This window comes from Callithrix jacchus, chromosome 9 (assembly GCF_049354715.1).
Source record: "Callithrix jacchus isolate 240 chromosome 9, calJac240_pri, whole genome shotgun sequence".
NCBI lineage: Eukaryota > Metazoa > Chordata > Mammalia > Primates > Cebidae > Callithrix > Callithrix jacchus.
In genome coordinates, this window is record NC_133510.1 from 22,906,538 (window position 1) to 22,929,588 (window position 23,051).

Consider the following 23,051-nt stretch of genomic DNA (forward strand, 5'->3'; position numbering starts at 1 on the left):
TATTCAAACAATGCTGTAGTAAGCATTATTGTACCTACTTTTTTGTGCATGTAAGGATTTCTCTACAATACTTATTAGTGAAATTGCTAAACTGAAGATTACATACAATTAATATTTTGATAACTGTTAAATTTCCCTTCAAAAATGCTGTGCCAATTTACATTCCTGCCAACAGTTTATGAGATTATAGTATTCCTCACGTCCTCGCCAGGGATAAATATTGTAATTCTTTTTGAAATTTAAGATACCAGTTTCCAAGGTAGAGTGGAAAAATTAGAGGCAGGTTTTCAACAGTCAACAAAATGACTTAGACTGCTGCTGTTGTAATGAGGCAGACTTGAGTTCTTTATCTCAGTTTTGCCACTGAACTATAAGTTACGGTGTTGTGGTAGGTCTACATTTGGGGCGCAAAAATATCGTATTTATGGAGAGAATTCGGTAGGATTTATCATTGTAACAGAACCGCGATCTAATATCAGCCATTAGATATTTCATTATGCTGCCGATTTTATCAGGATTTGGGTTGATCCCATTTAGAGTTTATTTAACAGGATTAAATTTTCCAAAAAGATAATTGGAATATATGCTGAAAGTGAGGCAAAATATTTCAACAGGTGTCGTCTTGAAAAATTGGAGATAAAGAGTGTGAGGCACGAAATCATGCTGGGTATTTTCAGCGTTTAGACTCTGGAGAGTTGAAATCCACCGTGTCTATGATCAGATCATGAATTCTCTGTAGGCCCCTCGTCTGGGATTACCGGCTGGCAGATACCTCTTTTCTGCCAGGTAACTACAGTTAGGAAGTGACTCTTGGAAGAAAATCCATCAAGATTCAATATGGTCCTCATCCTTCTAGTGCACTGCGGGCACCTGCCTAGAGTAAGATGGCGCTTTTCTTTTCTTTTTGATTTTTATGAAGACGGGGTTTCACCATGTTGGTCAGGCTGGTCTTGAACTCCCGACCTCAGGTGATCCGCCAGCCTTGGCCTCCAAAGTGCTTGGATTACAGGCGTGAGCCACCGCGCCTCTTTTTTTTTTTTTTTTTTTAAGAGAGAGTCTCACTCAGTCACCAGGGGCCAGGCTGGAGTGCAGTGGCGCTACCTCGGCTCACTGCAACCTCCGCCTCCCGGGTTCAAGTAATTCTCCTGCCTCAGCCTCCCGAGTAGCTGGGACTAAAGGCGCACGCCACCACGCCTAGCTAATTTTTTTGTATCTTTAGTAGAGATGGGGTTTCACCATGTTGGCCAGGATGGCCTCGATCTCTTGACCTCGTGATCCGCCCGCCTCGGCCTCCCGAAGTGCTGGGATTACAGGCGTGAAGATGGCGCTTTTCTTAAGCCCCTCTCTGGGAGGGAGATTTCCATAACCAGAGTCAAGCACTGAGAGGCATCTTTGCCATTACCCAAGATGGTCAGCCGTGCACCCTCACCGTTTCCAGGTTTCAATATGGCTCCCCGCGTCACCGAAAAGGTTAATCTCGGAAACTAACTTGAACTCGCGCGGAAGTGACGCAAGCAGAAGTTCTCGCGCTTTGCGTCTCCGCCTCCCGCGTTCCGCCCCCGGTCTTACGTCTCGCCCCCGGCAGCGCGGACCGCGGAGCCAAGATGGCGGCCGAGTTGGAATACGAGTCTGTGCTGTGTGTGAAGCCGGACGTCAGCGTCTACCGGATTCCTCCCCGGGCCTCCAACCGCGGTTACAGGTGCTAACCCCGAGGCGCTGCCGCACACGCGTACTCTGTCGCAGATGACAGCTTCCTTTTCAGCTAGCACGCTGCCTGTCCCTGCCACTGCTACCTCTGTATTGTCACCTTGCTAAACTCCCTACCTGGGTTGTCATCTCCCTCACCTCCTGCTCCATCTCCACTCTGGACTGTCATCACCATATTTCTGCCATTTTTTTTAAAAAAAATTACCACTCTGCATTAGTCCACTCCTCCTCCCCCGTGACCCCCCGGGACACCCATCTGCTCCCCATCATCGACTTTCAGTCGTGCCTGCTCCATCGCCAGTCCCCTTTCATTCGCTCTTCCCTGCGTCCTTCAGCTTATCATCCTCGTCCTCTCTCTCTCACACACACCTTTCCAGTACCCCATGCACAATTACGGGTGATAGTATTGCTTGCCATTCTCTGGATGATCTGATTTATTTTTTGTACTGTTGTCAATTTAGTCACCAACTGTCATCATCCACTATTCGATTTTTCCTTCAGCTGTTTTACCAGTGAAGCAAAGGTTATGATCATAAGCTTTACAACGATTGTTAATTCTGTTTCTTCTCCTCGTATTTTCTTGATTATATAGTATGTTCTGTCTTCCTTCCCTCCCTCCCTTCTTAATCTCTTACACCTTTTCTCTCCAAAGTTGAGGCAGTATTTTTCTCTCTAGGGCCTAACTAATCACCTTGTAATCCAATGACTGTGAGGTTCTGAGGATGCTATAGGACATTATGTAGTTGGAAGTTCACTGGGCTACATGTTAAAAAAGATGTGTGTGAGCCCTTTCCAAGGCTCGGTTTTCTCATCTGTAAAATAGAAGAAAAAAAAAACCCCCTTAGTGATGATACCTTTGCTCTTCCGATAATATACTTAACAAGAGTTTTTGGAAGAGTAAAATTAAATCATATAATGGATGTGAAAGAATGTTGGAAATACAATAAAGCAGTTATAAATACCATTTGTTTGTTATGTTTTTTGTTTATTTGTTTTTTTGAGAGGGAGTCTCGCTCTGTTGCCCAGGCTGGAGTGCAATAGCGTGATCTCAGCTCACTGCAACCTCTGCCTCCTGGGTTCAAGTGATTCTTCTGCCTCAGCTTCCCAAATGCTGGCATTACAGGCATGCACCACCACATCCGGCTGAGTTTTGAATTGTTAGTAGAGGTGGGGTTTCACCAGGTTGGCCAGGCTGGTCTTCAACTCCTGACCTTGTGATTGCCTGCCTTGGCCTCCCAAAGTGCTGGAATTACAGGCATGAGCCACCTCACTAGCCATCATTTTTTTTTTTTTTTTTTTTTTTTTTTTTTAAGAGAGGCGGGATCTCATTCTATCCTTCAGGCTGGAGTGCAGTGGCAGAATCATAGCTCACTGCAGCTGCGAACTCCTGGGTATAAGGGGTCCTCCTACCTCAGCCTCCCAAGTTGCTAGGGCTACAGGCATGCACAAACATGCCTGGCTAATTTTTAAACTTTTTTGTGTAGACAGGATCTTGATAATGTTCCCCCAGCTGTACCTGGCCAAGATACTGTCCTTACCCTCTCTCTGACCCACATCACCATTGTGATTTTCCTCCTGGCATTTATCATTATTTTGGCTGAAAAATTACCCTCTCCTATGTCTATTATTTTGCCCCTTACCAGAGCTTTATTCATCATGAATCAATATTTTTATGCTTGCCGACCTGTGCACTGGGCCCTGTGGGTTGCACCTTTGGCAAAGAGGTAGCAGTTCTGTTTTCAATAAGCTTTTAATTGGACCCCAAACTGACCTTGAGTAGAAATCAACATACTTTTGAATGATAGTTACGGTACTATATGAGTCGCTTAGACATCACCTTCTTTGGGAAGCCCTATGTGACCCTTCCATTCTGGCTTAGATATGCACCCTGTGTGCTTCCATAGCACCTTATTCTTTTTTCTCTTCTTTTTTAAATTTTTTTACTTTAAGTTCTGGGATACATGTACAGAATGTGCAGGTTTGTTACATAGGTATGCATGTGCCATGGTTGTTTGCTGGAGCTATCAACCTGTCATCGTCGCTCCTCCCCTGACAGTCCCCAGTGTATGTTGTTCACTACTCTGTGTCCATGTGTTCTCATTGTTCAACTCCCACTTATGAGGGAGAACATGTGGCGTTTGGTTTTCTGTTCCTGCATAGCACCTTATTCTTGTCTCTATTCCAGGGCTCTTCATTTTGTATTGTAATGGATTGTTTAGTCTCCTTTTTTCTCCAGACTAGAGTGTGAACAACTTGAGATCTTTTTAACTTTATATTCCTGGGGTCTAGCACAGTATCTGGTACACTTTGGGTACTCTGTAAATGTTAACTGAAAGAAGAAATCAGTAGATTAAACAGAGAAACCTAATCACATAAATTAGCATTGATGGAACTGTTAAATAAGGTCAAATAGCTCATTACTTCCAACTTTAGGAGTTAAGATTCCTAAAGGATATGATACACATTGAAGTGGGATTCATATCCTTTGAAGTGGGATTATAGTCTTTTTCTTCTACTTAATGTTTTTGAAACATCTCCTCTCTATCCCCCATCTGCATTCTCAATCTTTACTTCCTAGTTTTCCACAACCTTTTTTTTTTTTTTAAGAAAGGAGAGAAGGAAAGAAAAAAAAGGAGTGAAAGAGAGGAAGAAAGAGGAAGAAAAAGAGGGAGAGAGAACGGGAATGTTGCTTTATTCTAAAAATGGATATTGAAAACCTCTTTTATGCCAATAATTGTGCTTAATAATGGCTGATCAGTATTTCATTTAAACCTATGAGTAGGTGTGATGTGGTACTGACAATAATGTATATTTTGTGTATTTAAAGTGGAGAGCTCTATAAATGTTTATTAAGTTTACTTGTTCCAGATCTGAGTTCAAGTCCTGGATATCCTTATTAATTTTCTGTCTCATTGATCTATCTAATATTGATGTTGAAGTCTCCCACTATTATTGTGTGGGAGTCTAGGGAGTCTAAGTCTCTTTATAGGTCTTATGTATCTGGGTGTTAGGATCGTTAGCTCTTATTGTTGCATTGATCCTTTTACCATTATATCTTTGTTGCTTTAAAATCTATTTTATCAGATGCGAGAATTGCAACTCCTGCTTTTTATTTATTTATTTTGGCTCTCCATTTGGTTGGTAAATCTTTCTCCATTCCTTTGTTTTGAGTCTTTGTGTATCCTTGCATGTGAAATGGGTCTGGATGTAGCATACTGTTGAGTTTTGGCTGTATCTTTTGATTGGGGGATTTAGTCAATTTACATTTAAAGGATTACTGCCATTTGATGTTAGCTGACTGTTTTGTCCATTCGTTGATGTAAATTCTTTATTATGTTGATGCTCTTTACTTTTTGGTATATTTTTGGAAAGGCTAATACTGGTTGTTCCTTTCTATGTGTAATGCTTCTTTCAGAAGCTCTTGTAAAGCAGGCCTGGTGGTAATAAAATCTCTGAGTACTTGCTTGTTCATAAAAGATTTTATTTTTCCCTCAGTCGTGAAGCTTAGTTTGGCTGGATATGAAGTTCTGGGCTGAAAGTTCTTTTCTTTAAGGATGTTGAATATTGGCCCCCACTCTCTTCTGGCTTGTAGGGTTTCTGCTGAGAGATCTGCTGTAAGTCTGATAGGCTTCCCTTTGTGGGTAACCTGACCTTTCTCTCTGGCTGCCCTTAGTATTTTCTCCTTCATTTCAACCCTGGTGAATCTAACGATTATGTGCCTTGGGGTTGCTCTTGAGGAATATCTTTGTGGTGTTCTCTGTATTACCTGGGGTTGAATATTGTCCTGCCTTGCTAGGTTGGGAAAGTTTTCCTGAATAATATCCTGAAGAGTATTTTCCAGCTTGGATTCATTCTCTTTGTCACATTCAGGTACACCTATCAAACGTAAATTAGGTCTTTTCACATAGTCCCATATTTCTTGGAGACTTTGCTCATTCCTTTTTATCCTTTTTTCTCTATTCTTGTCTTCTCGTTTTATCTCATTAAATTGGTCTTCGACCTCTGATATCCTTTCTTCTGCTTGATCAATTTGGCTATTAAAACTTGTGCATATTTTGCTAAGTTCTCGTGTTGTTTTTCAACTTCGTTAATTCATATATTCCTGTCTATATTGTCTATTCTTGTTAGCATTTCGTCAAAACTTTTTTCAAAGTTCTTAGTTTCTTTCTTTCTTTTTTTTTTTTTTGAGACGGAGTTTTGCTCTTGTTACCCAGGCTGGAGTGCAATGGTGCAATCTCGGCTCACCGCCACCTCTGCCTCCTGGGTTCAGGCAATTCTCCTGCCTCAGCCTCCTGAGTAGCTGGGACTACAGGCATGCATCCCCATGCCCAGCTAATTTTTTGTATTTTTAGTAGAGATGGGGTTTCACGATGTCAACCAGGATGGTCTTGATCTCTTGACCTCGTGAACCACCCGCCTTGGCCTCACAAAGTGCTGGGACTACTGGCGTGAGCCACCACGCCCGGCCAGTTCTTAGTTTCTTTACATTGGGTTAGAACAAGTTCTTTTTTTTTTTTGCCAGTTTGAGCTTATGAGGTTGCTCAGGTTAGCCCTGAACTGATGACCTCGCCTTCGCAAGCGAAGCCACTTTGGACCCCCAGAACAAGTTCTTTTAACTCCCAGAAGTTTCTTATCATCCACCTTCTGAAGCCTACTTTTGTTAATGGAACACAGTCCTTCTCCATCAGGCCTTGTTCCGTTGCTGATGAGGAACTGTAATCCTCTGTAGAGGGAGAGGCATTCTGATTTTGGGTATTCTCAGCCTTTTTAGGCTGGTTTCTTCCCTTTGTTAAAATTTATTCATCTCTCGTCTTTACAATTACCGCCTTTCTAATTAGGTTTCTGAGTGAACGTCCAATTTATTGATTCCCAGCGCTGGAATCTGAGCAACCCACTGCGCGGGCCAAAACAGTGGCGTTAAGACTGATGGTGCTCGGCCCGGGAATCTCCAGTCTGGCTTCCTTCTTGAGTCGATAATAAGCGACTCTGCCTTCCTGGAGCTCGAAACATCAGTCAGAAGGGGAACGGGACCTGTTTAATCTGCACAAAGAGCTGCGGCGCCTCCGCCGGCAAAACCGCTGGGCCGGCCACCAGAGTTGCGCTGGTGACCAGTGGGGCTCCTCCACTGGGAATCTTCTGGTCCGTGAGTGACAAAAATTCGTCTGAAAGTGTGGCATCCTCTCGTTGTCTGCGCTTTCACTGGGAGCTACAATCCCGAGCTGTTAGCGATCAGCCATCTTCGATCTCTCTTTTTCTCCACAACCTTTATATCAATTAACGGCACGGAGCCATTAAAACCTTATCCTTCCTATTTTTTTGATTTCTTTTTTTTATTTTTAAAAAAAAGCCCCTAAATTCTATGGCTTCAAGGGAGTGTCAGAGAAACTTAAATGCCATTTCTGTACACTTGGTAAAGCAAAACCTAGACTCCCAGCTATGGCCCCAAGCTGCCCCACTCTGCCTGGCAGCCTCCAGGCAACCCCGCTGGGGACCGCCTACCAGTCCAGGGCACCCCCAGGTCCCTGCGCGCACACCTGCGGGGCTGGGCCGGGGCTTTAAGGCATTTTGTAGTGGCGGAGCACAGAGGCAGGAAGCCCGGTGCCTGTGCCCCACGCAGCACGGCCTGGGGCTGAGCAGGGCGATAACCAGCCAGCCGTCCCGCCTTAGGTTCTGGGCGTCAGGGCACAGCCTCTGGGAGCAGGTGCGTCAAGAAGCACCTGCCTGGCAGGGCCCACCTGCCCTCTTCGGGGCCAGGTTGGGAAGAGGCTGCAGTGGCCGTGCTGCAGCGCCCAAGCTTTGGTGCAGCATTTTGGTTGGGGAGCTGGCTTCAGCTGTGGCCCCACCCGTGCCTTCTCCTTTGGTTTCGGGAGGCCTGCAGCATGGCCTCACCCCTGGCAGCAATGCCTGTGCTCCTCCCAGGAGGGCCTGGGCAAGACGGCCCCACAGCACCACTCCAGGCTGGGCCTGCCCTCCCCTCGAGAAAACGGCCTGTGGATTGAGGGAGACAAGCTGGACTTTATGACGCTAACGGGGGCGGCAGGCGGGCCGGGCCTCAGCCGGATCCCCCGGTTCAGACTACCCACTTCAGCAAAGAAACGGAGGGGCAGGCGTGGGGGCAGGGTGGGCCTCTGTTTTTTCCTTTTTTCCTTGTTTTAAACAGTTAATGCTCTTGGAGGGGCGGTCTAGACACAGGTGTAGGAATTTCGCCAAAGTCTTACGAGAAGGGAGTGACCCGCGTCCGGGGGTGGGGCCGCCAGCCGAGCCAGGACGGCCCCTGCCCTCTGTGTCCTGGCTTCCAGCCAGGGTCTGGCCCTGGGCCGCTGTGGGTGGGCCTCGAAGGCCTCACACAAGCTGGCGCCCCAAGGGGCCGCATGGAGAAGATTCAGTGGGCTTCATACCCGGTCACTTGTGTCGCTGCAGCGATTTTCTCTTTCTCCTCTTGAAGAAGCAGCAAGCAGTATTTGGTTTCATCGGTGACCTCCACCTCTGCAGGCGCCGTGATGCGGCGTTGGAGTGGCCCGCTATGGGGTCGTCAGCATTCAGCTCCCCGTTGGTGGAGTTCAGCGCCCGGTTTTTGCTGTGTGGCGGGGCCTTGTCCTGGAGTTGAGCCTGGGAGGGCGTGTCTGTGTGGACGGTTCCGATGGGGGTCGGCAGGGGCTTCTCCGCCCAGTGTACTCATAGTCGAACACGAAGCTGCTGTGGTCGAAGAGGTCGGTGAAGAGCTTGCGCAGGTAGTCATGGGCTTCTCGAAGAAGTCTAGGTGCCGCACGTAGCACAGGTACATGGCCATCTCCTCTGGGAAATTCTCGCAGAGCACCTCAATGGGCGTGGCGCGTTTGATGTCCCCAATCTTCTGGTACCGCTCCTTGAGCATGTCGGCCTTGAACCCCTGCCAGGGGAGGCTGCCGCGCAGGAAGTACATGAACATGTGGCTCAGCGCCTCCAGGTCGTCGTGGCAACACGTCCTTGCCCAGGTGCGTGTTGATGCTCATGTAGCGCGCTGTGCCTGTCAGGCTCTTGTGCTCGCGGTAAGGGATGTGCTTCTTGGTCTGGGGTCGATGTACTCCTTGGCCAGCCCGAAGTCAATGATGTGGATGGCGTGCTGCTGCTTGGTCCCTGGGCGGCCCACCAGGAAGTTCTCGGGCTTCATGTCCGGGTAGATGAGGCTCTCGGTGTGCAGTACTCCATGCGCGTGATCAGCTGGATGGCGATCATCAGCACCGTCTTGAGCGTCAAGGTCCGGTCACACAGGTCAAACAGGTCCTCCAGGCTGGGCCCCAGCAGCTCCAGCACCATGGCGTTGTACCGCCCACACTGGCCGAAGTAGTCGACCTGAGGGACGCCCTCTGTGGCACTGAGCTGCTTGTAGAGCTGCTACTCCAAGTGCAGCTGTGGGGCCCGTGACTTAATCGGCTCCCATTTGATAGCCACTTATTTATTTGTAAAGAGATTCTTTCCTAGGCGGAGCTCCCCGAAGTTGCCACAGCCGATCTTCTTGCCGATGCGGAAGTTGGGGCCCACCATCAGGACCCCCGAGCTGGTCCCCGGGCTCCAGATGCTGGCTGCTTCGGTCCCCGCCTGCCTTGGACATTCTCCGGCCCTCCTCCGTCTCCCCTTTCCCTCCTTTCTTGTCAAAATCCATAAGTTCGTGATACCTTGGCCTCTCCACGGTGACTGCTGCCCTGCAAGTCCCACGTCTGTGGAAACCTGAGGTCCTGGCTCCTCTGAGGCTAGAACATCCAGGCAGCGGGCGGGCGGGGCCTGCAGCTCCCGGCTACTGAGATGCAGGCGCTTGGGCCGGCCAGGCTGAGGTGCTCATCTTGGTGGCCTCGGGGTCGCTCTCGGGGACAGGAGACAGTCTGCTGACAGGTCCCACTGCCTCAAAGCTCACAGTTCACAGCTTGGCTCCGCTGTGGCCGGGCCTATGGGCAGCGTCTGGGCAGCCGGCCCGGGCTCAGCAGCGCGGTGAGGACCCCCGCTCCAGGCCCTGTGCCCACTGGCTACGGAGCCCGCTCCGGACCCCGCTCCGGCTACTGTGCCGCCTGGGCCGGCCTCTGCATGTTCTCGGGCGGGAGGCGCCCGCTCCGGGCCCGCACGCCTTACGCCTCCAACCTACTCTTACCCTTCTATGTTTTCCATGCCTATTGGCATTTTTTAATCCTCCAAGAGGCATGTTGTCATTAGTCACTTTTTTAGTACAGTACATGAGAGAGCAGATTTAAGTTTGAATCACTATACTTATTTGCTGGGTTATCTTTGGCAAATCACATAACACTTTTGAATGTTGGTTTCTTTATTTGTAAAAATGAATATAACAATAGTTACCTTGCAGGGTCCTCTCACTTAATTTACACAAGAATGGGCGTAATGACTGGAACATAATAAATGCTTGGTTTTGTAAATGTTCGCTTTCTTTTTGTCTGCATAATTTTTCTTGTTCACCAGAACCCACTTTCTATTATGAGCAGGATTCATTATCTAGGCTGATATTAAAGGACAAACGGCTTTTTAGCAAGCAGGAGGAATTCTTCCTTGGGCGATTGATAAGATTAAAGAGAATAATTGACTTTAATTTACCTAGTGTAAGCTGTTCCTTCCCAGACTTTCACTGACCAGACTTCTAGACTGAGAAAGAACATTTGGGTTGACAAGAAACTTAGAGTCTGAGTGCGGTGGCTCATGCCTGTAATTCCAGCACTTTGGGAGGCTGAGGGGCGAAGATCACTTGAGGTCAGGAGTTCCAGACCAGCCTGGTCAACATGGTGAAACCCTGTCTACAAAAATACAAAAAAATTAGCCAGGCCTGGTGGCCTGTGCCTGTAGTTCCAGCTACTTGGGAGGCTGAGGCAGGAGAATCGCTTGAACCCAGGTGGTGGAGGTTGCAGTGAGCTGAGATCACACCACTGCACTCCAGCCTGGATGACAGAGCGAGACTCCTTTAAAAAAAAAAAAAAAAAGAAACCTAAATGATTAGAAAGCAGGCTGGGCACGGTGGCTTCAGCCTGTAATCCCAGCACTTTGGGAGGTTGAGGCGGATGGATTACCTGAAGTCATGAGTTTGAAACCTGCTTGGCCAACATGGTAGAACCCATCTTTACTAGAAATACAAAAGAAATTAGCTGGGCATGGTGGCGGGTGCCTGTAATCTCAGGTACTCTGGAGGCTAAGTCAGGAGAATCGCTTGAACCTGGGAGGTGGAGGTTGCAGTGAGCCAAGATCGTGTGTCTGTCTGTCTGTGTCTGTCTCTCTCTCTCATACACACACACACAGAAAAGTTTTCCAACCTATAAAACTATTTTTTAAAAAAATTATTCACTAGCCTCTTCCCTTAGCTAAATCAGGATTTATCTCTCTAGTGTGTTTCAGTGTAATGAAAGAATAATGGATTTTGAAGTTAGACTATTACTTACTGTGTTACCCTTTCTGTTATTTAGAGATAAAGAGATATGATAGGCTTTTCATGGTTATTTCACATAGCTAATATAAGGATTTAATAAAATGTACATTTGGAATTTTACCGTGAATCTGTTGTTATGAATGTCCATTTACTTACATAATTTGTTAAATATTGGGCACTAGATATGCAAGATAAATAAGGAACTTGTCCAAGAAGAATGCATTTAATAGTTTAACAGGCTTGTTCCTAACTTTTTTTTAAGAGACAGAGCCTTGCCCTGTGACTCAGGCTGGAGTGCAGTGGGTCAGTCATAGCTCACTGCATCCTTGAACTTTTGGGCTCAAGCAGTCCTGCCTCAGCCTCCCAATGTGCTGGGATTACAGGCATGCTCCACTGCGCCTGGCTGTTCCTAATATTTTTAATAGCCTGTTTACATTAGCTCTTGGTGGCTCACATTAGCTCTAATGGCTTATATGATTAGAATTAGTAATGACTCATTAAAAAATATAATAGATGAGGAACTTTAGAGCTCTCTAATCCGGATCAGATTTAGGTACTTGAGGGTCTTTGAGGCAGGGAATCAAGAGGAAGGAGAATGGGAAGGATTTATTTTACAGATCCTGTTAGAAACCTTTGCTCATTTTCATTTTCCTCCTTTCAGCTTTTTACCTCTCACCTTGTTAAACTCATTCTTGTTCAGATATACCTTATTGTTGCTTTTCTAGCCTTCAAGTATTAGTCTTTGGTTTCCTCAAGGATGAATTATTAATAACTTTTACTTTGCTAATCCCTTTTCCATACTCCTGGCAAAACAAATCACAAATGCAATATTTTGTAAAATGTGTCATAAATAATCTTAGGTGTTGTTCAAGTTGATTATACCACATTTTATATATTTCTAATGTTTTCATGGATGTTTGTATTTCCAGCCCAGATATCTTTCCTGAACTCATGTAATGTATTTAACTGTCTACTCTGCGTCAATTATTGGAACTCCTTTGCTCAGGCTAAACACCTTGGAGTCGTCCTTGCTTCTCTTTTTCTCTTCTATCCCACATCTAATCCCTTAGAAATCCTGCTGCCTTTACCCTAAATATATCCAGAGTCTAATCACTTCTGCCACCATTGTGACTTTTCTAGATTACTGCAGTAGTCTCTTAGCTAATCCCCCTGCTTCAGTCCTCTTATCCCTACAGCTTTTCTCCAGACAGCAGCTGTAGTAATCTTTTTAGAGTATAAGGGAGATCATGTCACACCTCTGCTTAAAATCTGTAATAGCTCTTTTTTCACTCAGAGTGAAAGCTGAAGTTGTTACTATGGCCTGCATGATCTGGCCCTCTGTTACCTCTCCCACCTTGTCTCTTACTCTGTTCTAACCACGGTGGCTTCCTTGCTGTCTCTCAAACATGCTAGGCATGCCGCGACCTCAGCACCTTCATGCTAGCTATTGCCTATGCCTAGAATCCTTTCCCTCTAGATATCTGTATGGGTAGATGACTCACTTGCTTCACATTTTAGCTCATGTTTCACCTTAATGAGACCTACTCTAACCACCCTCTTGAATGTTACAACCTGTTCACTTTCCCTCTGTCTTCTCAATCTTCCTAATATACCTCTATCTATTCTCTTTACCTTAGAACTTACCACCTTCTAAGATACTAATTATGCTATTTATTATGTTTCTTTTTTATTTTCTATCTTCTGTTAGAATATAAGCCTCATGAGGGTAGAAATCTTTGTTTTGATTGCTGTTGTATCTTAAGCATCTCGAACGGTGGTGCCTCTGTCTTAATAAGTGTTATATAAATATTGGTTGAGTTCAGTGAAAGATAGTATATTTAGTGATTTGGGAGCGCTGCCATTACCTAGGATATTTAAATTAGTAGACTTCATGATTATCGATCAGTAAAGCAATTGTTATCTAGTATATCATCTATAGTTTGAAAATTGCATCGTTATGAGAAATTTTATTTATTTATTTTTGAGACCCAGTCTCATTCTGTCGCCCAGGCTGGAGTGCAGTGGCACAATCTCAGCTCACTGCAATCTCCATCTCCCAGGTTCAAGTTTCTCTGCCTCTTCCTCCCAAGGGATTACAGGTGCATACCACCACACCCAGCTAATTTTTGTGTTTTTAGAAGAGATGATGGGGTTTCACCATGTTGGCCAGGCTGATCTTAAACTCCTGACCTCAAGTGATCCACCTACTTTGGCCTCCCAAAGTGCTGGGATTATAGGCTTGAGCCACTGCACCAGACCAAAATTTTATTTTTTATTGCTTTTATTCACGCTTTTACATGTTTTTAATGATGCTTATTGGATTCCGAAGTCCTTAAGTAGCAGCACTGTCTTCTTTTACTTGCTTTGGACTATATATAACATGAGGCATCTAAACAGATCATGAATTATTCTTGTTGATTAATGGATAGAAAGAATACGCAATCTAGGACAGGGAAATAGAGATACAGTCAAAGATTCTGGGTTGGCTTTAGTAAATTAAAAACATGTGCCTGAGGCTTTCTCTTTTCCCGTCCTAGGGCATCTGACTGGAAATTAGACCAGCCTGATTGGACTGGTCGCCTCCGAATCACTTCAAAAGGGAAGATTGCCTATATCAAACTCGAGGATAAAGTTTCAGGTAATCTTTGCAGGTGACTCTCTAACAATAAATATATTAGTTTGGTGTGCTTTTGTAAGTACCTTCAAGTTGGGGACTGGAATGGAAATACTTGTTAATTAGAGTTCTGGGTTTTGGCTTTTTTGCTCAAAAAAGTATTTTTCTTATCTGTCAGGAGAGCTCTTTGCCCAGGCACCAGTAGAACAGTATCCTGGGATTGCTGTGGAGACAGTGACAGATTCCAGCCGCTACTTTGTAATCCGGATCCAGGATGGAACTGGTAAGAGAAATGGGATTTTTGAATGGGATGAAGTTAGTAAAACAGGTGAATGCACAGCCATGAAAAGTGTGTCTGATTGCATTGATCTTTCTTTGGTTTACTACATTTTTTCTTCCCTTTATCTAAAGTTACTGTAGTTGCTAAAGGAAAAGTATTAACATGTTATTTGTAATAGATATGAACAAAAGTTCAAGATGTGGTAATTCACATGTAGACTTATAAATCAAAACGTATACTTAACAAAAGAATTAACACATTTTACACTTTGGGAGGCCAAGACGGACGGATCACCTGAGGTCAGGAGTTCGAGACTGGCCTGACCAATATGGTGAAACCCTGTCTCTATTAAAAATAGAAAAATCAGCTGAGCATGGTGGCACGTGCCTGTAATCCCAGCTACTCGGGAGGCTGAGTCAGGAGTGTTGCTTGAACCGGGGAGGTGGAGGTTGCAGTGAGCCGAGATCACACCATTCCACTCCAGCATGGGCAACAAGAGCGAAACTCTGTCTTTAAAAAAAAAAAAAAAAAGAATTAACACATTTTGCTTATTTATTATTTGTGGTGAGACTAATCTTGAATCATCTATGTGTGGGGTAGTGATGCTCAGTCTTTCAATCTTTTCTCCATGGTCTATAACAGAGGTTGGCAAACAGAGACAAATAATACATTCTTTAAGTTTTGCAGGTCAAGTGGCCTTTGTTGCAACTACCCAGTTTTGCTGTTGCAGTGTGAAAGCACTGTAGAAAATATGTAAACAAATTGATTGGCTATGTTCCAATAAAATTTTTTCTACAAGACCAAGCTATGACAGGATAAGGCTCATGGACTGTATGTAGTTTACTGACTCTTGGTCTAAGAGAAAATGTTTCACATTCACAGACTTTGTCTAGTTAGGTTAACTGTTATATTTTCATTGGGCAAAAGTTGCCATAGAACAGCAGTCCCCAACCTTTTTGGTACCAGGGACCCATTTTGTGAAAGACAGTTTTCTGTAGACGGGCATTAGGGAATGGTTTCAAGATGATTCAAGTGCATTACGTTTATTGTTCACTTTATTTCTATTATTATTACATTGTAATGTGTAATGAAATAATTATACAACTCACTATAATTTAGAATCAATGTGGACCTTGAGCTTGTTTTCCTGCAACTAGATGGTCCTGTCTGGGGGTGATGGGAGACAGTGACAGATCATCAGGCATTAGATTCTCATAAGGAGCACACAACTTAGATCCCTCACATGCACAGTTCACAGTAGGGTTCACTCCCCTGTGAGAATCTAATGCTGCCACTGATCCGACAGGAGGCAGAGCTCAGGTGGTAATGCAAGCAATGGGGAGCAGCTGAAAATGCGATGAAGCTTCCCTCTCTTGGGTGCAACTCACCTCCTGCTGTACGGCCTGGTTTCTAACAGGCCACAGACGGGTACTGGGGGTTGGGGCCTCCTGCCATAGAGGATACTTCCTAGTCGAGTCTTCCTACCTCTTTCACAGGGCGCAGTGCTTTCATTGGCATTGGCTTCACAGATCGGGGAGATGCCTTCGACTTTAATGTCTCCTTGCAGGATCACTTCAAGTGAGTGAAGCTTGTCCTTAGTTACCAGGTTGGTTATAGGAATGCTGCTTCTCACATGAATGGGCAGTATCTTTTTTACCTCCTGGTTTCTTTATTTCTTAAGCTACTTCATTATGAATATAAATCTCCCCATTCACTTTTGTTTCCTTAGGTCATCTTTGTGTCTATTCTATGTTTCCTTTCCTTATAGCCTGCAGTAGGTTTTAGATCCCTTGTGCTGTAGTTTGAAGTGATGCTCTGTTGAATTTGCCCCATCTTTTAGGTGGTAGAGGGAGGCTGACAGTAACAGCAGGGCTTTATCTGGGGAGTTGTGTGCCACTCTTGTTGCCTTATGTAGCTGACATGTTTTGTGACTATTGCAACATTTCTTTAGTCCCCTTGATTTTGGTGCAGCTGGGGTTGACAGCTATGTACACTGTCAGCTTCCTACCTCAAGAGCAAGCGTATCTTTTCTTTTCTGCCTCAGAGCTCTCTGAAGTTGTAGAAAGCTAAGCACAAGGTTTAACTTGGAAAGACTAAGATATTAACACCCTCTTAGGAGCAGCCCCCAACTGTGGGGAATGGGAATTGGCTAAATGCTATCCTTTTGGAAGGGGCAAGTCTAAGATGTATTCCTTAAGATTTTTCAGAGAGTCCCCGGTGGGGTTGGACCCCAGTTGTTTTCTCTCTCAGCTTTTTTTCCCTTTCTTTTCTCATTCTTCTTTATCTCTCACTGTGCTTTCTGGAATCCCATTTCATAGAGGTAAATTAACCCAAATTTGTATGTCAGACTCTGCTTTCAGGAAATCTCAAACTAAGATAACTTGATGTGTTCCCAAAGGTGGGTAAAGCAGGAATCGGAGATTTCCAAGGAATCTCAAGAAATGGATGCTCGTCCTAAGTTGGATCTGGGCTTCAAGGAAGGACAAACCATCAAGTTGAGTATCGGGGTGAGTATGGTTTTTAAAAATTTTGTTTTCCTATGCTTCTCTAAGCCTGTGACATCTTTCTCTTGTTCTCCCTTTTTTCTTTTGTAGAACATTACAACCAAGAAAGGAGGTGCTTCTAAGCCCAGGACTGCAAAGGGTGGGGGCCTGAGCTTACTCCCACCCCCGCCAGGAGGCAAAGTCACTATTCCCCCACCATCCTCCTCAGTTGCCATCAGCAATCATGTCACCCCACCACCCATTCCAAAATCTAACCATGGAGGCAGTGATGCAGGTAAATCTGGTACTTCTAATTTTGAGAAATCCAATCTTAGGTTTTAATTGAGAAACACATGTTTGTCAAGGAGAGTTGGCGTTTTTGCTACAAAATAGCTCATGGTACTGGCAAGGTAATTCTGGCAGCTTCTAGCAAGGAATCAAAGCTTTTCTAGAACTAAGAGTCATAGTATCTCGTAGGTTCTTTGGCAGAAAATATATGCTTATTAAAAAGACTATTTCCTTCATTTTTTTCTTGGTTAGATGCTTATAGGTTTTTCAGTCAGATGGACCAAGATTTTGGTCATGGCTCTGCTACTTTATATTTGAATGTGCTTGGTAAACACTACTTAAGTTTTTTGAGTCTGAATTTCCTTATCTACAAACTGGAGATGTAAAATCACCAGCTGGGCACCTTGGCTCACCCCTGTAATCTTAATGCTTTGGGAGACTGAGGTGGGTGGATTGTTTGAGCTTAGGAATTTGAGATCAGCCTGGGCAATGTGACGAAACCCTGTCTCTACAAAAAAATACAAAAATTAGTTGGACATGGTGGTGCACACCTGTAGTCCCACCTATTTGGGAGGCTGAGGTGGGAGGATGGCTTGAGCCTGGGAGGTTGAGGCTACAGTGAACCATGTTTGCACCACTGTACTCCAGCCTGGGTGACAGAGGGAGACCCTATCTTATTAAAAAAAAATAATAAATAAAATAAGAATACCATCTTAAGATAGCGAGGGTTAAATTATTTGATAGCACTTAGTATAGCACTTGGAATGTAGTAGCCATTTGGTAAATGTTATTTCTTTTTTTTTTTTTTTCTTATTTTTTTTTATTGCATTTTAGGTTTTGGGGTACATGTGCAGAGGATGCAATACAGTTGCATAGGTACACACATGGCAGTGTGTTCTGTTTGCTTTCACCCCTTCACCCACATTTGGCGTTTCTCCCCAGGCTATCCCTCCCCACCTCCCCCTCCCACTTATTTCTTTGTTTTGAGACGGAGTTTTCGCTCTTGTTACCCGGGCTGGAGTGCAATGGTGCGATCTTGGCTCACCGCCACCTCCGCCTCCTGGGTTCAGGCAATTCTCCTGCCTCAGCCTCCTGAGTAGCTGGGATTATAGGCACGTGCCACTATGCCCAGCTAATTTTTTGTATTTTTAGTAGAGACGGGGTTTCACCATGTTGACCAGGATGGTCTCTGTCTCTTGACCTCGTGATCCACCTGCTTGGCCTCCCAAAGTGCTGGGATTACAGGCTTGAGCCACCGCGCCCGGCCGGTAAATGTTATTTCTTAAACTTTCCCATTTCTTCACAAGAGCATTTGGGAGAAAAGGAGAAGATATCTAGTTTTGTGCATACACTTTCATTCTTTCTGCTGGGAGAAAGAATGAGTATGGTTATAGCTTCTCATTTGAAAAATGAGCATTGGAACTGAGAAAAGAAATTTTCTAAGATTAGAGAACTGTATCTTAGAATCTGGGAATTTTAACTTAATATATTGGATGGACAATGCAGACAAGTTGTTGAATTGATTACTAAGGGTAAGCTTTCTCTTTCTGGAATTTTTGAGGTGAAAATGTCATAGCTTGTTTCTTTCAGTAAGTGTTGCTAGGAGACACTCGGGATAGTATCTAAGATTTTTTTTTTAGTTAAATTTTTATTTTAAGATAATTGTAGATTAACATGCAGTATAATAAATAATATGAAGAGATCCTGTTTGCCCTTTTCCCAGTTTCCCTCAATTGGTGATATTTTATAAAACTATTGTCAAGTATCACAAATGAAAAATTGACACTAACACTATTTTCTCATCTTATTCAGCTTACACCATTTTCCGTGTTCTCATCTGTGCATATTTGTGTGTATCTGTATATTCTCTGCAGGTTTTTTTGTTTGTTTTTTATTTTTCACATCAGGGTCTTGCTCTGTTGCCCAGGCTAGAGTACAGTAGTGCAGTCATGGCTCACTGCAGCCTCAAACTCCTGGGCTCAAGAGATCCTCCTGCCTCAGCCTCCCAAACATCTGGGACTACAGGTACACACTGCCACACCTGGCTAATTTTTACATTTTTGTAGCAACAGAGTCTCACTATGTTACCCAGGCTGGCCTCGAACTTCTGGGCTACAGTGATCCTCCTGCCTTGGCCCCCCAAAATGCTGGGATTACAGGTGTGAGCCACTGTATCTGGCCAGTTCTATGCAGTTTTGTCATGTATAGGTTCATGGATCCACCATCATTTCAGGCTATAGAACAATTTAATCACTACAAAGATCCCCTGTGTCAACCTTATATAACCACACCCATCTCCCTCTCATCCTTTCTTCCCCCATTCCCAACCCTTGGCAATCACCAATCTGTTCTCCATCTTTATAATTTTGTCACTTTCAGGAATATTCTATAAAGGAATCTAACAGCATGTCACTTTTGGGATAGGCTTTTTCCACTCAGCATAATTCCCTTGAGATTCATTCAAGTTGTGTATGTCAATAGTATGTTCCTTTTTATTGCTGAGTAGTATTCCATGGTATGGATATACCAGTGTGTGTAACTCTTGCCCATGGAATGACATTTAGGTTGTTTAGTTTTTGACCATTATGAATAAAGCTGTTGTGGCATTTGTGTACAGACTTTTGTGTGTGAACATAAATTCTTATTTCCAAGATTTTGATTATGTTTTTCTCTTTTCTTTTTTCTTTTCTTACCTTGTATTTAGATATCCTTTTAGATTTGGATTCTCCTGCTCCTGTCACGACGCCAGCACCAACTCCAATTTCTGCAAGCAACGACTTGTGGGGAGACTTCAGCACTGCATCTAGGTAATGGGCATAGTGAAACTAGCATACTCTCAATCAGGGTATAGAAGATATATGTACAGTCAGTTGAAATCTTTGATCTAGAAACGTAATGAATTTGCAGGTCACTTAGAGTCTTTTGCAGGAGTTCTAGAGAAGGAAATACAGTAGTTCTGGGAATGGTGGGACGAGAAAGCTGTAGGATGAGGTTTGAGTGAGATATTTCAGGCCTTGGTAAGTAGAATTGCCATGAAGTATGGTTTTGGAAATTCTAGGCAGTGGTTTCTTAGAAACTATTATGTAAAGCATGAAGTTGTTATCCTAATATTATGTCTTTGGCTTTCTCTATTCTCCTGTCTTGCAGCTCTGTTCCAAACCAGGCACCACAGCCATCCAACTGGGTCCAGTTCTGAATGGCATTGGCAGGACATTAAGGACAGACTTGAGGAATAAAAATGACCTTGAGGGCACCAATCTGTGAGGGAAGTTAGGAACCCATTTCCTCCCCAGAACCAAAATGATTGGACAATCTTTTTCATAGCTTCAACATTACATTCAAGCTGGTTTATGCCACTCCCCTATGTTGTTACTTGTACAGCCAAGACAGTATCTGTTATCTCCTGCTTAGTACCAATGTAGGGGACCAGTGGATCTTATCATGGTTTTGGCTGACTATGCAGGGCTCAAAAGACCTGTGTCTGTTTGAGCGGGGGTGACCTCTAGCATCTGTAAAATTTGTCTCATCTTTTAAATTCTTTAACTTATTTCAAAATCATCTCATGACCCTTGTGTGCCTCTTTGTGAAGCCCTATTTAGCAATTTCAGGGGAGTCAAAAACCTTGCAACTTCCTTCTCCACTAACCCAGGACTAAAAATAGACAGGCTGACCTCAGTGTTTACAAATTCAGAATTTTGATAGTGGTAGATATGGAGAAAGACCTATTTCCTGGGTCTCTGCTGTGTAGCCTCCTCCAGGCTTATCGTACTCAGTGAACATCCAGTGCTGGGTGCAGCTCCATCATCCTCTTGTGTGTTTATATGTCTCTTTCTATGATAAGAGGGTTGTGTTGGTGGCACCTCCACTATTCTTTTCTGTTTGTGGAATTTGAATTGTGCAACATCTTTGACCAGTGGGTGTCTCTGTGATGAAGGAGGTTCAAGAGGCTGTGCTTTCCAAGTGATATGCTATAGGAGTGTTTAATTTCTTGCAGCTTCATCTAGTCGCTGCATTTGAAGCATGGCATTAATTTGTGTTTGCCCTGTTATTTGATCTAAAGTTGGAGGGTTTAGAGTTTTTAACCTGATCTGTAGAGCAGAGAGGTCGAAAGCACTTAACTCTTATTTAGTACCCACATTGCCTTGCTGCCTGGGTATCTGACCCCTTTCCATAAACATTTCTTTCAGTTCATGTGGTTCTTTAATAGAAAGCTGCTATTATGTGTATTGTCATTTGTGAAGGAAGTCGGAGAGTCACAGCTTTACTGTGACAGGTTTTGCTCAAGGCTTTGATACCTGTCACCAGGGTATCTTAAAAGCAAATTGTTCTCCCACCACTTTCCTTTCCCTCTGCCCTGCCATTCCTTTTACAATGCTGTGAAAAAAGTTCTGCTTCTTAGATGAATGGGTACGTTCTATTTTGTTTCTAAATGAGCAATTTTGAGGATGAAATGGGAATATATAATTGCGTTCCTTTTGCACCTATCTGGAAATGTACACTCTGGCAGAAGGGAGTCCTTATGTTTCAAAATATATTACTTTCCTGGATTTCCTTCTGAACTTTTTCTGACTTTGGGTCCATTTTCTTTTCATTGCCTCCTTTTCTAGGCAGCTCTACTCTTGCAGAGCCATGGCAGGACATATTAAAATTCCAATAGAAAACACTAAAAGGAAAGTCTGTTGAATCACTAGTGACTAAATACTGGGAACCTATTTTCTCAATCTTCCTCCATGTTGTGTTCTTTGTATTCTCAAGATGATAATATATTATGTATTTGAATTCCTGAAAAATGGAAAATGTTTAAGATATATGTATATAAAGCATATGTTGTATTGGTGCAATAATGGTAATTAAAAATATGAAAATGGTAGTGTCTCTTTTATCTTTTAATTTGCTTATTTGATTACCTTTTACATTTAATTGACCAAATATAAATGGACCAGTAGGTAATAAAGATATTTATATCACTTTTTATTAAGAAATAAAGGTTGCCTGGGCACAGTGGCTCACACCTGTTATCCCAGCACTTTGGGAGGCTGAGGCGGGCAGATCACCTGAGGTCAGGAGTTCGAGACCAGCCTGGCCAACATGGTGAAACCTCATCTCTACTAAAAATACAAAAATTAGCCTGGTGTGGTCGTGGGCGCCTATAATCCCAGCTACTTGGGAGGCTGAAGCAGGAGAATTGCTTGAATCCAGAAGGCAGAGGTTGCAGTGAGCCAAGATGGAGCCACTGCACTCCAGCCTGGGCAGCAGAGTGAGACTGTCTCAAAAAAAAAAAAAAAAAAAAAAAGCTTTTAAGAAGTAGAGACTAGATTTCTGTGTGTGGTTCTAAAATAACAGAGTAGTTTGTGTACAATGAATTAATATTCATTATTTGCTGGTACAGTTAATTTAATTCACTATAAATTGTCTTCATGATCTAGGCTACCTCATATCTTAACTAATCAGCAGAAATGAAAGGGATAAGAGAAGGAACTGAAGTCAGAGTCACAGCCTTTGGAAACCAGAAAAGATCTTGAGAGTTCTTGTTCAGTGATTGTCACAGGAGATAAATTAGGTAGATGTGGTGGTTTACTCCTGTAATTCCAGCACTTTGAGAAGCTAAAGCAGGACAGATTAGTTGAAGCCAGTTCAAGACCAGCCTGGGCAACAGTGAGATCTCATCTCTACAAAAAATTTAAAAATTAGCTGGGCATGGCAGTATGTGTCTGTAGTCCTAGCTACTTGGGAGGTTGAGGTAGAATGATCACTTGAGCCTGGGAGGATGAGGCTGCAGTGAGCTGTGATTATACCACTGCACTCTAGCCTGGGTGATAAACTCTAAAAAAATGAAAAACAAAAAACAGGAATCAAGCCTGGGCACAGTGGATCATACTTTATAATCCCAGTACTTTGGGAGGCTGAGGTGGGTGGATCACTGGAGGTCAGGAGTTTGAGACCAGCCTGGCCGATATGGTGAAACCCTGTCTCTACTACAAATACAAAAATTAGCTGGGCATGGTGGTGGGTGCCTGTAATCCTAGGTAATTTGGGAGGCTAAGGCAGGAGAATCATTTGAACCTGGGAGGCAGAGGTTGCACAGAGCTGACATTGCACCACTGCACTCCAGCCTGGATGACAGTGAGGCTCCATCTCAAAAAAAAAAACAAAAAACTTATAAAACCATAGCTACAATCATTTGTTAATGGCTACACAGTATAAAAAGATAAAAAGTGATATTAAAAACAAAATGCAGCTGGGTATGGTGGCTCACTTCTGTAATCCTAGCACTTTGGGAGG

The 23,051-nt window shown here is 43.8% G+C and overlaps 1 protein-coding gene and 1 pseudogene across 1 annotated transcript; one reads left to right on the forward strand and one right to left on the reverse strand.

The window, feature by feature from the left end:
* Nucleotides 1-1,586: 1,586 nt before the first annotated feature.
* NECAP1 (NECAP endocytosis associated 1) lies at nt 1,587-21,637 on the forward strand. The gene is made up of 8 exons (XM_002752310.6): nt 1,587-1,699; nt 13,642-13,742; nt 13,897-14,001; nt 15,495-15,576; nt 16,397-16,505; nt 16,593-16,776; nt 19,474-19,576; nt 19,917-21,637. The coding sequence occupies exons 1-8, from the start codon at nt 1,605-1,607 to the stop codon at nt 19,963-19,965; spliced, it is 828 nt and encodes a 275-aa protein (XP_002752356.1). The 5' UTR covers nt 1,587-1,604; the 3' UTR covers nt 19,966-21,637.
* Nucleotides 7,996-9,409, reverse strand: LOC103795173 (casein kinase I-like; annotated as a pseudogene).
* Nucleotides 21,638-23,051: the final 1,414 nt, after the last annotated feature.